Here is a 15,073-nt window from a genome sequence, read left to right on the forward strand (position 1 = left end):
TGAAGATGGCCACCCCCTTTGGGGCGCACCTCGTGCCCTATAGGTGAGATGTGGGGCGGCCCCGGGGGTCCGCTATGGGGCTGCCCCACTGATTCCTGCCCCACAGCGTCGCGTGGTCGCCGTGGCCGTCGCTGCGTGGGGCGGATGTTCCCTCGTGGCCATCGGGGCCGGAGTGGGGGTCAGCTTGGGGGGTGAGTGCTATGGGGCGGGGCTGTGGGGCGGGGTTATGGGACAGGGCTGTGGGGTGGGGCTGTGGGGCGGGGCTATGGGGCGGTGCTGTGGGGTGGCTCTATGGGGCGGGGCTGTGGGGTAGGGCTATAAGGTGGCTCTATGGGGCACGGCGCTATGGGGCAGGGATATGGGGTGGCTCTATGGGGCACGGCGCTATGGGGCAGGGCTATGGGGTGGCTCTATGGGGCGGGGCACTATGGGGCAGGGCTATGGGGTGGCTCTATGGGGCAAGGTGCTATGGGGCAGGGCTATGGGGTGGCACTATGGGGCGGGGCGCTATGGGGCAGGGCACTATGGGCAGGGCTATGGCGTGGTGCTATGGGGCAGGACTATGTGGCGGGGCGCTATGGGGCAGGACTATGGGGTGGGGCGCTATGGGGCGGGGCACTATGGGGCAGGGCAATGGGGCGGCTCTATGGGGCAGGGCACTAGGGGGCAGGGCAATGGGGCGGCTCTATGGGGCGGGGCACTATGGGGCAGGGCTATGGGGCGGCGCTATGGGGCGGCGCTATGGGGCGGCGCTATGGGGCGGCTGTGCCCCACAGGAGTGGCACTGACGAGCGCTTCTTCGGGGCTGGGGGAGATCACCTTCCTGAGCCTGAGCTCCGCCTACCCCAGGTGTGGGGCGATGTGGGGCGATGTGGGGCTGAGGGTGGCTGCTATGGGGCCATGTGGGGCAATGTGGGGCTGGGGGGGGCTGCTATGGGGCGATGTGGGGCTGGGGGGGGCTGCTATGGGTCGATGTGGGGCAGGGGGGGGCTGCTATGTGGCCATGTGGGGCTGGGGGGGGCTGCTATGGGGCGATGTGGGGCTGGGGGGGCTGCTATGGGTCGATGTGGGCAGGGGGGGGCTGCTATGTGGCCATGTGGGGCTGGGGGGGGCTGCTATGGGGCCATGTGGGGCTGGGGGGGGCTGCACTTATGGGTCTGTGGTCCCACTTGTGGGGCTGGGGCTCACTTATAGGGCTGTGATCCCACTTATGGGGCTGGGGCCGCACTTATGGGTCTGTGGTCCCACTTATGGGGCTGGGGCCGCACTTATGGGTCTGTGGTCCCACTTATGGGGCTGGGGCCCCACTTATGGGTCTGTGTTCCCACTTATGGGGCTGGGGCCGCACTTACGGGTCTGTGGTCCCACTTATGGGTCTGTGGTCCCACTTATGGGGCCGGGGCCTGGCTTGTGGGGCCGGGCTCTGACGCGCTGTGGGTCTGCCCCACAGCTCGGCGCTGTCGTGTTGGGCGTCGGGCAGCGGTGGGGCGGGGTTGGGGGGCGCGCTGCTCTATGTGGGGCTGACGCAGGGGGGGCTCCTCCGCCCCACACGAGCGCTGCTCCCACTGCTGCTGCTGCCCCCCACCATGCTCGCCAGGTATGGGGCGCCGTGGGGCGGTTGTGGGGTGGGGGGGGCAGCTATGGGGCGCTGTGGGGCACGGGGGGCAGTTATGGGGGTGCTGTGGGGCAGCTATGGGGCACGGGGGGGGCAGTTATGGGGCGCTGTGGGGCACGGGGGGGCAGTTATGGGGCGCTGTGGGGCCCGGGGGGGCAGCTATGGGGTGCTATGGGGGCAGTTATGGGGCACGGGGGGGCAGTTATGGGGCATTGTGGGGCGGTTGTGGGGTGGGGGGGGGCAGTTATGGGGCACTGTGGGGCAGCTATGGGGCGCTGTGGGGTGCGGGGGGCAGTTTTGGGGCGCTGTGGGGCAGCTATGGGGCGCTGTGGGGCACGGGCAGTAGTTGTGGGGCACAGTGTGGGTTTCTATGGGGGTCTGGGAGTTGCCTATGGGGCGCTATGGGGCACGGGGGGGGTTGGTTGTGGGGCACAGTGTGGGGCGGAGGCTCCACTTGTGGGAGCAGCCCCACATCCCCCGCCCCACAGCTTCTTCTTCTCCTCCGCCCCCCCCGGGCGCCGCCCCCGAGGAGCGGCCGCTGTTGGATCTGCGCCCCACACGTGTGGGGCTGAGCCCCGAGGAGAAGCGCCGCGTGCTCAGCGTGAGACACGGGCGGTGTGGGGCGGGGGTGTGGGGCGCTATGGGGCGGGGTGTGGGGTGCTATGGGGCAGGCTGTGGGGCAGGCTGTGGGGCACTATGGGGCAGGCTGTGGGGCGCTATGGGGCAGGCTGTGGGGCGCTATGGGGCAGGATATGGGGCGCTATGAGGTACATTTTGGGGCGCTGTGGGGCAGGCTGTGGGCGCTATGGGGCAGGCTATGGAGCACTACGGGGCAGGCTGTGGGCGCTATGGGGCAGGATATGGGGTGCTATGGGGCAGGCTGTGGGGCGCTATGGGGCAGGATGTGGGGCACTACGGGGCAGGCTATGGAGCACTATGGGGCAGGCTGTGGGGCGCTATGGGGCAGGCTATGGAGCGCTATGGGGCAGGGGCCGTGGGGTGCTATGGGGCAGGCTATGGAGCACTACGGGGCAGGCTGTGGGGCGCTATGGGGCAGGATACGGGGCGCTATGGGGCAGGCTGTGGGGCGCTATGGGCAGGATATGGGGCAGGCTGTGGGGCGCTATGGCGCAGGCTGTGGGGCGCTATGGGGCAGGCTGTGGGGCACTATGGGGCAGGCTGTGGGGCACTATGGGGCAGGATATGGGGCGCTATGAGGTACATTTTGGGGCGCTGTGGGGCAGGCTGTGGGGCGCTATGGGGCAGGCTATGGAGCGCTATGGGGCAGGCTGTGGGGCGCTATGGGGCAGGATATGGGGCGCTATGGGGCAGGATATGGGGCAGGCTGTGGGGCGCTATGGCGCAGGCTGTGGGGCGCTATGGGGCAGGCTGTGGGGCACTATGGGGCAGGATGTGGGGGCACTATGGGGCAGGCTGTGGGGCACTATGGGGCAGGATATGGGGCGCTATGAGGTACATTTTGGGGTGCTGTGGGGCAGGCTGTGGGGCGCTATGGGGCAGGCTATGGAGCACTATGGGGCAGGCTGTGGGGCGCTATGGGGCAGGATATGGGGTGCTATGGGCAGGCTGTGGGGTGCTATGGGGCAGGCTATGGAGCACTATGGGGCAGGCTGTGGGGCGCTATGGGGCAGGATATGGGGTGCTATGGGGCTGGCTGTGGGGCGCTATGGGGCAGGATATGGGGTGCTATGGGGCTGGCTGTGGGGCGCTATGGGGCAGGATATGGGGCGCTATGGGGCAGGATATGGAGCACTATGGGGCAGGCTGTGGGGCGCTATGGGGCAGGCTATGGAGCACTATGGGCAGGCTGTGGGGCGCTATGGGGCAGGATATGGGGCAGGCTGTGGGGCGCTATGGGGCAGGATGTGGGGCACTACGGGGGCAGGCTATGGAGCACTATGGGGCAGGATATGGGGTGCTATGGGGCAGGCTGTGGGGCGCTATGGGGCAGGATATGGGGTGCTATGGGGCTGGCTGTGGGGCGCTATGGGGCAGGATATGGGGCGCTATGGGTCTGTCCCCACAGGTGCTGCTGCGGAACGCGGCGCCGCTCACCCTCGTTTACTTCTTTGAGTACTTCATCAACCAGGGACTGGTGCGCTATGGGGCGCTATGGGGCGCTGTGGGGCTGGGGGGATCTGTGGGGCTGGTGCGCTGTGGGACGCTGTGGGGCGCTGTGGGGCTGGGAGGGGTCTGTGGGGCTGGGGGGATCTGTGGGGCTGGTGCGCTATGGGGCACTGTGGGGCTGGGGGATCTGTGGGGCAGAGATGTGGGGCTGGAGGCTCTGGGGCGGGATTCTATGGGGCTGGGGGTCACTGGGGCTAGAGTCTCTATGGGGCAGGATTCTATGGGGCTGGGGTCACTGTGGGCAGAGATGTGGGGCTGGAGGCTCTGTGGGGTGGGATTCTATGGGGCTGGGGGTCACTATGGGGCAGAGATGTGGGGCTGGAGGCTCTGTGGGGCGGGATTCTGCGGGGCTGGGGGTCACTGTGGGGCTGGAGTCTCTATGGGGCGGGATTCTATGGGGCTGGGGTCACTATGGGGCAGAGATGTGGAGCTGGAGGCTCTGTGGGGCGGGATTCTATGGGGCTGGGGGTCACTATGGGGCAGAGATGTGGGGCTGGAGGCTCTGTGGGGCGGGATTCTGTGGGGCTGGGGGTCACTGTGGGGCTGGAGTCTCTATGGGGCGGGATTCTATGGGGCTGGGGTCACTGTGGGGCAGAGATGTGGGGCTGGAGGCTCTATGGGGCAGGATTCTATGGGGCTGGGGGTCACTGGGGCTGGACTCTCTATGGGGCAGGATTCTATGGGGCTGGGGTCACTGTGGGGCAGAGATGTGGGGCTGGAGGCTCTGTGGGGTGGGATTCTATGGGGCTGGGGGTCACTGTGGGGCTGGAGTCTCTATGGGGCGGGATTCTATGGGGCTGGAGTCACTGTGGGGCAGAGATGTGGGGCTGGAGGCTCTGTGGGGCGGGATTCTATGGGGCTGGGGGTCACTATGGGGCAGAGATGTGGGGCTAGAGTCTCTATGGGGCAGGATTCTATGGGGCTGGGGGTCACTGTGGGGCAGAGATGTGGGGCTGGAGGCTCTGTGGGGCGGGATTCTATGGGGCTGGGGGTCACTATGGGGCAGAGATGTGGGGCTAGAGTCTCTATGGGGCAGGATTCTATGGGGCTGGGGGTCACTGTGGGGCAGAGATGTGGGGCTGGAGGCTCTATGGGGCAGGATTCTATGGGGCTGGGGGTCACTGGGGCTGGACTCTCTATGGGGCAGGATTCTATGGGGCTGGGGTCACTGTGGGGCAGAGATGTGGGGCTGGAGGCTCTGTGGGGTGGGATTCTATGGGGCTGGGGGTCACTGTGGGGCTGGAGTCTCTATGGGGCGGGATTCTATGGGGCTGGAGTCACTGTGGGGCAGAGATGTGGAGCTGGAGGCTCTGTGGGGCGGGATTCTATGGGGCTGGGGGTCACTATGGGGCAGAGATGTGGGGCTGGAGGCTCTGTGGGGCGGGATTCTGTGGGGCTGGGGGTCACTGTGGGGCTGGAGTCTCTATGGGGCGGGATTCTATGGGGCTGGGGTCACTGTGGGGCAGAGATGTGGGGCTGGAGGCTCTATGGGGCAGGATTCTATGGGGCTGGGGGTCACTGGGGCTGGACTCTCTATGGGGCAGGATTCTATGGGGCTGGGGTCACTGTGGGGCAGAGATGTGGGGCTGGAGGCTCTGTGGGGTGGGATTCTATGGGGCTGGGGGTCACTGTGGGGCTGGAGTCTCTATGGGGCGGGATTCTATGGGGCTGGAGTCACTGTGGGGCAGAGATGTGGAGCTGGAGGCTCTGTGGGGCGGGATTCTATGGGGCTGGGGGTCACTATGGGGCAGAGATGTGGAGCTGGAGGCTCTGGGGTGGGATTCTGTGGGGCTGGGGGTCACTGTGGGGCTGGAGTCTCTATGGGGCGGGATTCTATGGGGCTGGGGTCACTATGGGGCAGAGATGTGGAGCTGGAGGCTCTGTGGGGCGGGATTCTATGGGGCTGGGGGTCACTGTGGGGCAGAGATGTGGGGCTGGAGGCTCTATGGGGCAGGATTCTATGGGGCTGGGGGTCACTGGGGCTGGACTCTCTATGGGGCAGGATTCTATGGGGCTGGGGTCACTGTGGGGCAGAGATGTGGGGCTGGAGGCTCTATGGGGCAGGATTCTATGGGGCTGGGGGTCACTGGGGCTAGAGTCTCTATGGGGCAGGATTCTATGGGGCTGGGGTCACTGTGGGGCAGAGATGTGGGGCTGGAGGCTCTATGGGGCGGGATTCTATGGGGCTGGGGGTCACTGGGGCTAGAGTCTCTATGGGGCAGGATTCTATGGGGCTGGGGTCACTGTGGGGCAGAGATGTGGGGCTGGAGGCTCTATGGGGCGGGATTCTATGGGGCTGGGGGTCACTGGGGCTAGAGTCTCTATGGGGCAGGATTCTATGGGGCTGGGGTCACTGTGGGGCAGAGATGTGGGGCTGGAGGCTCTATGGGGCAGGATTCTATGGGGCTGGGGGTCACTGGGGCTGGACTCTCTATGGGGCAGGATTCTATGGGGCTGCACTGTGGGGCAGAGATGTGGGGCTGGAGGCTCTGTGGGGCGGGATTCTGTGGGGCTGGGGGTCCTGCCCCATAGCGCTGTGGGGCAGCGTTGCGTTCTCCCCACACGCAGCTGGAGCTGCTCTACTTCCCCACGTCGGCCCTGACCCACAGCGAGCAGTACCGCTGGTGAGTAGCACTTGTGGGGCTGCCCCATAGATTCCAGGCGGTCGCGCTATGGGTCAGGCTGTAGGGTGGGGCTGCCCCATAGATTCCAGGCAGTCACGCTATGGGTCAGGCTGTAGGGTGCTGTGGGGCGCTGTGGGTTTCTGGGGGGTGTCTATGGGGCGCTGTGGGTCACGCAATGGGTCCCGCTATGGGGCGCTATGGGTTACGCTATGGGTTGCACAATGGGTCCCACTATGGGGTGCTGTGGGTCGTGCTATGGGGCAGCTATGGGGCACTGTGGGTTGCACTATGGGGCAGCTATGGGTCACGCTATGGGGTGCTATGGGGCAGCTATGGGTTACACTATGGGGTGCTATGGGTCGCGCTATGGGGCAGCTGTGGGTCACACTATGGGATGCTATGGGGCAGCTATGAGTCATGCTATGGGGTGCTATGGGTCAGCTATGGGTCGCGCTATGGGGCACTATGGGGCAGCTCTGGGTTGCGCTATGGGGCAGCTATGGGTCGCACTATGGGGTGCTATGGGGCAGCTATGGGTTGCACTATGGGGTGCTATGGGGCAGCTATGGGTCGTACTATGGGGCGCTATGGGGCAGCTCTGGGTTGCGCTATGGGGCAGCTATGGGTCACGCTATGGGGTGCTATGGGGCAGCTATGGGTCGTGCTATGGGGCGCTATGGGGCAGCTCTGGGTTGCGCTATGGGGCAGCTATGGGTCACGCTATGGGTCGTGCTATGGGGCGCTATGGGGCAGCTCTGGGTCGCGCTACGGGGCAGCTATGGGTCACGCTATGGATCGCTATGGGGCAGCTATGGGTCGTGCTATGGGGCGCTATGGGGCAGCTCTGGGTTGCGCTATGGGGCAGCTATGGGTCACGCTATGGATCGCTATGGGGCAGCTATGGGTCGTGCTATGGGGCGCTATGGGGCAGCTCTGGGTTGCGCTATGGGGCAGCTATGGGTCACGCTATGGATCGCTATGGGGCAGCTATGGGTCGTGCTATGGGGCGCTATGGGGCAGCTCTGGGTCGCGCTACGGGGCAGCTCTGGGTCGCGCTATGGATCGCTATGGGGCAGCTATGGGTCGTGCTATGGGGCGCTATGGGGCAGCTCTGGGTCGCGCTATGGGGCAGCTATGGGTCGCGCTATGGGGTGCTATTGGGCAGCTATGGGTCGTGCTATGGGGCGCTATGGGGCAGCTCTGGGTCGCGCTACGGGGCAGCTATGGGTCACGCTATGGATCGCTATGGGGCAGCTATGGGTCGTGCTATGGGGCGCTATGGGGCAGCTCTGGGTTGCGCTATGGGGCAGCTATGGGTCACGCTATGGATCGCTATGGGGCAGCTATGGGTCGTGCTATGGGGCGCTATGGGGCAGCTCTGGGTCGCGCTACGGGGCAGCTATGGGTCACGCTATGGGGTGCTATGGGGCAGCTATGGGTCGTGCTATGGGGCGCTATGGGGCAGCTCTGGGTCGCGCTGTGAGGCAGCTCTGGGTCACGCTATGGGGCAGGTGTGGGGCAGCTGTGGGTCACGCTGTGGGTCACGCTGTGGGGCTGCCCCACAGGTACCAGCTGGCGTACCAGGCCGCGGTGTTCGTGTCGCGTTCGCTGCTGAGCTGCTGCCGCTTCCGCCCCATCTGGCTCCTCGCTCTGCTGCAGGTGCGCCCCATAGCTGCCCCATAGCTGCCCCACACCTGCCCCATAGCTGCCCCACACCTGCCCCATAGCTGCCCCATAGCTGCCCCACACCTGCCCCATAGCTGCCCCATAGCTGCCCCACACCCGCCCCATAGCTGCCCCATAGCTGCCCCACACCCGCCCCATAGCTGCCCCACACCTGCCCCATAGCTGCCCCATAGCTGCCCCCCATGTCCCCACATCCCTGCCCCACATGTCCCCACATCCCTGCCCCACATGTCCCCACATCCCTGCCCCATAGCTGCCCCACATGTCCCCACATCCCTGCCCTACATCCCTGCCCCACACCCCTGCCCCACATGTCCCCACATCCCTGCCCCACATCTCCCCACATGTCCCCACACCCGTGCCCCACATGTCCCCACATCCGTGCCCCATAGCTGCCCCACATGTCCCCACATGTCCCCACATCCCTGCCCCACATGTCCGCACATGTCCCCACACCCCTGCCCCACATGTCCCCACATCTATGCCCCATAGCTGCCCCACATGTCCCCACATCCCTGCCCCACATCTCCCCACATGTCCCCACATCCGTGCCCCATAGCTGCCCCACATGTCCCCACATCCCTGCCCCACATGTCCCCACATCCATGCCCCATAGCTGCCCCACATGTCCCCACATGTCCCCACATCCCTGCCCCATAGCTGCCCCACATGTCCCCACATGTCCCCACATCCCTGCCCCATAGCTGCCCCACATGTCCCCACATGTCCCCACATCCCTGCCCCATAGCTGCCCCACATGTCCCCACATGTCCCCACATCCCTGCCCCATAGCTGCCCCACATGTTCCCTCATCCCTGCCCAACATGTCCCCACATGTCCCCACATCCCTGCCCCACATCCGTGCCCCACATGTCCCCACACCCCTGCCCCACATGTCCCCACATCCGTGCCCAACATCTCCCCACACCCCTGCCCCACATCTCCCAACATCCGTGCCCCACATGTCCCCACACCCTTGCCCCACATGTCCGCACACCCCTGCCCCACATCTCCCCACATCCGTGCCCCACGTCCCCACACCCCTTCCCCACATCTCCCAACATCCCTGCCCCACATGTCCCCACACCCTTGCCCCACATGTCCCCACACCCCTGCCCCACATCTCCCAACACCCCTGCCCCACATCTCCCCACACCCTTGCCCCACATGTCCGCACACCCCTGCCCCACATCTCCCCACATCCCTGCCCCACGTCCCCACATCTATGCCCCATAGCTGCCCCACATGTCCCCACATGTCCCCACATCCCTGCCCCACATGTCCCCACATCCCTGCCCCACATGTCCCCACATGTCCCCACATCCCTGCCCCACACCCCTGCCCCACATGTCCCCACACCCCTGCCCCACATCTCCCCACATCCGTGCCCCATAGCTGTCCCACATGTCCCCGCATGTCCCCACATCCCTGCCCCACATGTCCCCACATCCGTGCCCCATAGCTGCCCCACATGTCCCCACATCCATGCCCCACATCTGCACCCCATAGCTGCCCCACATGTCCCCGCATGTCCCCACACCCTTGCCCCACATGTCCCCACATCCGTGCCCCACATCTCCCCACACCCTTGCCCCACATGTCCCCACACCCCTGCCCCACATGTCCCCACACCCTTGCCCCACATGTCCCCACACCCCTGCCCCACATCTCCCAACATCCCTGCCCCACATGTCCCCACATCCGTGCCCCACGTCCCCACATCCATGCCCCATAGCTGCCCCACATGTCCCCACATGTCCACACATCCGTGCCCCACATGTCCCCACACCCGTGCCCCACATCTCCCCACACCCCTGCCCCACATGTCCCCACACCCCTGCCCCACATCTCCCCACATCCCTGCCCCACATGTCCCCACATCCGTGCCCCACGTCCCCACATCCATGCCCCATAGCTGCCCCACATGTCCCCACATGTCCCCACACCCCTGCCCCACATGTCCCCACACCCCTGCCCCACATGTCCCCACATCCGTGCCCCACATGTCCCCACACCCGTGCCCCACATGTCCCCACATCCATGCCCCATAGCTGCCCCACATGTCCCCACATGTCCCCACATCCCTGCCCCACATCTCCCAACATCCCTGCCCCACATGTCCCCACACCCTTGCCCCACATGTCCCCACACCCCTGCCCCACGTCCCCACATCCGTGCCCCACATCTGCACCCCATAGCTGCCCCACATGTCCCCGCATGTCCCCACATCCCTGCCCCACATGTCCCCACATGTCCCCACACCCTTGCCCCACATGTCCCCACACCCGTGCCCCACATCTCCCAACATCCCTGCCCCACATGTCCCCACACCCCTGCCCCACATCTCCCCACATCCCTGCCCCACATGTCCCCACACCCCTGCCCCACATGCGCGCCCCACAGCGGCCCCCCCTGTCGCGCAGGGGCTGATTGCAGGGACGCTGCTGTGGGCCGTGGCCGCCCCATGGCTGCCCTCCTTTGGCCCCGCCCTCGCCCTCGTCCTATTGGAGGGGACCGTGGGGGGCGGGGCCTACGCCAACGCCTTCTGCAACGTCCAACAGGAGGTGGGGCGCTATGGGGCGGTTATGGGGTGGTAATGGGGCGCTATGGGGTGGTTATGGGGTGGTAATGGGGCGCTATGGGGTGGTTATGGGGCGCTATGGGGTGGTTATGGGGTGGCTATGGGTCTCTATGGGGTGCTATGGGGTGGTTATGGCGTGGTTATGGGTCTCTATGGGGTGCTATGGGGTGGTTATGGGGCACTATGGGGTGGTTATGGGGTGGCTATGGGTCTCTATGGGGCGCTATGGGGTGGTTATGGGGTGGCTATGGGTCTCTATGGGGTGCTATGGGGTGGCTATGGGTCTCTATGTCCCCCTATGGGTCCCTATGGGTCCCTAATGTGTCCCTATGGGTCTCTATGTCCCCCTATGGGTCCCCATGTCCCTCTATGTCCCCCTATGGGTCCCTATGTGTCCCTATGGGTCCCTATGTCCCCCTATGGGTCTCTGTGGGTCCCTATGTCCCCCTATGGGTCTCTATGTCCCTCTATGTCCCCCTATGTCCCCCTATGGGTCCCTATGGGTCCCTAATGGGTCTCTGTGGGTCTCTATGTCCCCCTATGGGTCCCTATGTCCCCCTATGGGTCCCTATGGGTCCCTAATGGGTCTCTGTGGGTCTCTATGTCCCCCTATGGGTCCCCATGTCCCTCTATGTCCCCCTATGGGTCCCTATGTCCCCCTATGTCCCCCTATGGGTCTTTATGGGTCCCTATGTCCCCCTATGGGTCCCTATATCCCTCTATGGGTCTTTATGGGTCCCTATGTCCCCCTATGGGTCCCTATGGGTCCCTATGTCCCCCTATGGGTCTCTATGTCCCCCTATGGGTCTCTATGGGTCCCTATGTCCCCCTATGGGTCCCTATGGGGTCTCTATGGGTCCCTATGGGTTTCTATGGGTCCCTATGTCCCCCTATGTCCCCCTATGGGTCCCTATGGGTCCCTATGTCCCCCCATGTCCCCCTATGGGGTCTCTATGGGTCCCTATGTGTCCCTATGGGTCCCTATGTCCCCCTATGTCCCCCTATGGGTCCCTATGTGTCCCTATGGGTCCCTATGTGTCCCTATGGGTCCCTATGGGTCCCTATGGGTCCCTATGGGTCCCTATGTCCCCCTATGGGTCTCTGTGGGTCCCTATGTCCCCCTATGGGTCCCTAAGTCCCCCTATGGGTCCCTATGGGTCCCTAATGGGTCTCTGTGGGTCTCTATGTCCCCCTATGGGTCCCCATGTCCCTCTATGTCCCCCTATGGGTCTCTATGGGTCCCTATGTCCCCCTATGGGTCCCTATGGGTCTCTATGTCCCCCTATGGGTCCCCATGTCCCTCTATGTCCCCCTATGGGTCTCTATGGGTCCCTATGTCCCCCTATGGGTCCCTATGGGTCTCTATGTCCCCCTATGGGTCCCCATGTCCCTCTATGTCCCCCTATGGGTCCCCATGTCCCTCTATGTCCCCCTATGGGTCCCTATGTGTCCCTATGGGTCCCTATGTCCCCCTATGGGTCCCTATGGGTCCCTATGTCCCCCTATGGGTCCCTATGTCCCCCTATGGGTCTCTATGGGTCCCTATGTCCCCCCATGTCCCCCTATGGGGTCTCTATGGGGTCTCTATGGGTCCCTATGTGTTTCTATGGGTCCCTATGGGTCCCTATGTCCCCCTATGGGGTCTCTATGGGTCCCTATGTGTTTCTATGGGTCCCTATGGGTTTCTATGGGTCGCAGTGGGTCTGAGTTTGCCCCCTCCCGCGCAGTGCCCCCCCCCGCGCGCAGCCGGCGCCGTGTCCGTGACGGCGCTCTGTGTCCCCTTCTATGGGTCCCTATGGGTCCCTATGTCCCCCTATGGGTCTCTATGGGTCCCTATGTCCCCCTATGTGTCCCTATGGGTCCCTATGTGTCTCTATGGGTCCCTATGTCCCCCTATGGGTCCCTATGGGTCCCTATGTCCCCCTATGTGTCCCTATGGGTCCCTATGTGTCTCTATGGGTCCCTATGTCCCCCTATGGGTCCCTATGGGTCTCTATGTCCCCCTATGGGGTCCCTATGTCCCCCTATGGGGTCTCTATGGGTCCCTATGTCCCTCTATGGGTCCCTATGTCCCCCTATGGGGTCTCTATGGGTCCCTATGGGTTTCTATGGGTCCCTGTGGGTCGCAGTGGGTCTGAGTTTGCCCCCTCCCGCGCAGTGCCCCCCCCCCGCGCGCAGCCGGCGCCGTGTCCGTGACGGCGCTCTGTGTCCCCTTCGGGATCGCGGCGGCGGCGGCGGCGGCGGTGGGGGCGCACCGCGCGCTGTGTCACGTGACCTGAGCCGCCGCCGCCCCGCCCCCCCCCTCCGTCACGTGACCCCGGGAAAGAGCGCCTCGTCGCGTGACCGGAACCGCTGCCGCCCTCATCACGTGACCCCCCCCGAGGAGCTCCCTCGTCACGTGACCCCGGGAGCCGTCCCCACCACGTGACCTCCCCCCCCCCCGGGAGCGCCTCGTCACGTGACCCGGGGAGCCGCCCCCACCACGTGACCCCCCCCCCCCTCGGGAGCGCCTCATCACGTGACCGGAGCCGACACCCTCACCACGTGACCCCGAGGAGCGCGACCCCCCCGGGTCACGTGCCCCCCCCCCCCCCCCGGGTCGCGCACCTCCCCTCCCCCCCCCCCCCCATTCCCCACGCACCTCGTGTCACGTGACACATTGCGACCCCCCCCCCCACGCACCTCGCGTCACGTGACACATTGCGACCCCCCCCTCCCCCACGCACCTCGCGTCACGTGACATATTGCGGCCCCTCCCCCACGCACCTCGCGTTACGTGACGCTGTAACGCTCCCTGGACCACGTGACCGCCCCCCCCGGTGCTCCTTCCGCGTCACGTGACGCTGGACAGGCTGCACGCCACGTGACTTCCCCCCCTAACGGGAGCTTCCGCGTCACGTGGTTAATAAAGGCGGCTCCCCATTGGTCGGGCGCCGCGTGGGCGGGGCTTGAGGGCCGGATGTTGCGTCGCTTGCGTTTCCGCCGGAAGTCGTGCGAGGGGGCGGGATTCGGCGTCACTTCCGTCGCGGCGACGAACGCGGACTGAGTGCGCGAATCGGTGGGGCTGAAATCGGTGGGGCAGAGGATCTGTGGGGCGGAGAGAGGATCGGTGGGGCAGAGGATTTATGGGGCGAGGATCCGTGGGGCAGAAATCAGTGGGGCAGAAATCAGTGGGGCAAAGGATTTATGGGGCGGGGATCTATGGGGCTGAGAGCTGTGGGGCGGGGATTTATGGGATAAGGATCTATGGGGCGGAGATCTATGGGGCTGGGAGCGGTTTTATGGGGCATAGATCTGTGGGGTGGGGATCTATGGGGCGAGGATCTATGGGGCTGGGAGCGGCTCTATGGGGCAGAGATCTGTGGGGCTGAGAGCTATGGGGCGGGGATCTGTGGGGCTGGGAGTGGTTCTATGGGGCTGAGTTGTGGGGCAGGGATCTATGGGGCGAGAATCTGTGGGGCAGTGCTTGGCGCCTCCCATTGGCTGAGCCCCGGGAGTGGGCGGGGCTTAGGTTACGCACTTCCGCCCCCCCCGCGGTGTCGTGCGTTTTGGTGACGTCCCTTCCGGCGGAAAAGTGCCGTTTTGGGGGGCGGGACTTCCGCCGCGTTCTTCCTGGTGCTGTGAGCGCGTGGGGTGATCTGTGGGGCAGGGATCTGTGGGGCGATGTGTGGGGCAGGGATCTGTGGGGCAGAGAGAGATGTGTGGGGCAGGGATTTGTGGGGCAGAGGGGATTTGTGGGGCAGAAGGGATGTGTGGGGCTGAGGGGCTCTGTGGGGCGGTATGTGGGGCAGGGATCTGTGGGGCAGAGGTCATCTGGGGCTGAGGGATCTATGGGGCTGAGGGGAGGGATCTGTGGGGCAGAGCGATTATGGGGCTGAGGGATCTGTGGGGCTGAGCCCCATAACTGTGCCCCATAACTGTCCCCTGACCGTGCCCTTTAACCGTGCCCCATAACTGTGCCCCATAGCTGTGCTCCCTAACCATGCCCCATAACCGTGCCCCATAACTGCGCCCCACAGCTGTGCCCCATAGCGGTGCCCCCTAACCGTGCCCCACAGCGGTGCCCCATAACTGTGCCCCATAACCGTGCCCCCTAACCATGCCCCATAACTGTTCCCCCTAACCGTGCCCCATAGCGGTGCCCCATAACTTCCCCCTAACCGTGCCCCATAGTGGTGCCCCATAGCTGTGCCCCCTAACCGTGCCCCATAACCGTGCCCCACAGCTGTGCCCCATAGCTGTGCCCCCTAACCATGCCCCATGCCCCATAACTGTGCCCCATAGTGGTGCCCCATAGCTGTGCCCCCTAACTGTGCCCCACAGCTGTGCCCCATAACTGTGCCCCCTAACCATGCCCCACAGCGGTGCCCCATAACTTCCCCCTAACCGTGCCCCATAGTGGTGCCCCATAGCAGTGCC

General features: G+C 65.0%; 1 protein-coding gene across 1 annotated transcript in view; it reads left to right on the top strand.

The window, feature by feature from the left end:
* Nucleotides 1-106: 106 nt before the first annotated feature.
* CLN3 (CLN3 lysosomal/endosomal transmembrane protein, battenin) overlaps nt 107-15,073 on the top strand; it is a gene marked incomplete at both ends in the record, with an annotated part of 42,497 nt that continues 27,530 nt past the window's right edge. The window contains 7 exons of the mRNA XM_065733087.1: nt 107-191; nt 777-849; nt 1,451-1,597; nt 3,663-3,731; nt 6,332-6,387; nt 7,953-8,046; nt 10,497-10,637. Of these exons, the coding sequence (XP_065589159.1) occupies nt 107-191; nt 777-849; nt 1,451-1,597; nt 3,663-3,731; nt 6,332-6,387; nt 7,953-8,046; nt 10,497-10,637 (665 nt within the window). The remainder of the gene's footprint in view (nt 192-776; nt 850-1,450; nt 1,598-3,662; nt 3,732-6,331; nt 6,388-7,952; nt 8,047-10,496; nt 10,638-15,073) is intronic.

The sequence above is a fragment of the Cyrtonyx montezumae genome, unplaced genomic scaffold (genome assembly GCF_038088225.1).
Source record: "Cyrtonyx montezumae isolate F1298 unplaced genomic scaffold, pur_monq_1.0 scaffold_165, whole genome shotgun sequence".
NCBI lineage: Eukaryota > Metazoa > Chordata > Aves > Galliformes > Odontophoridae > Cyrtonyx > Cyrtonyx montezumae.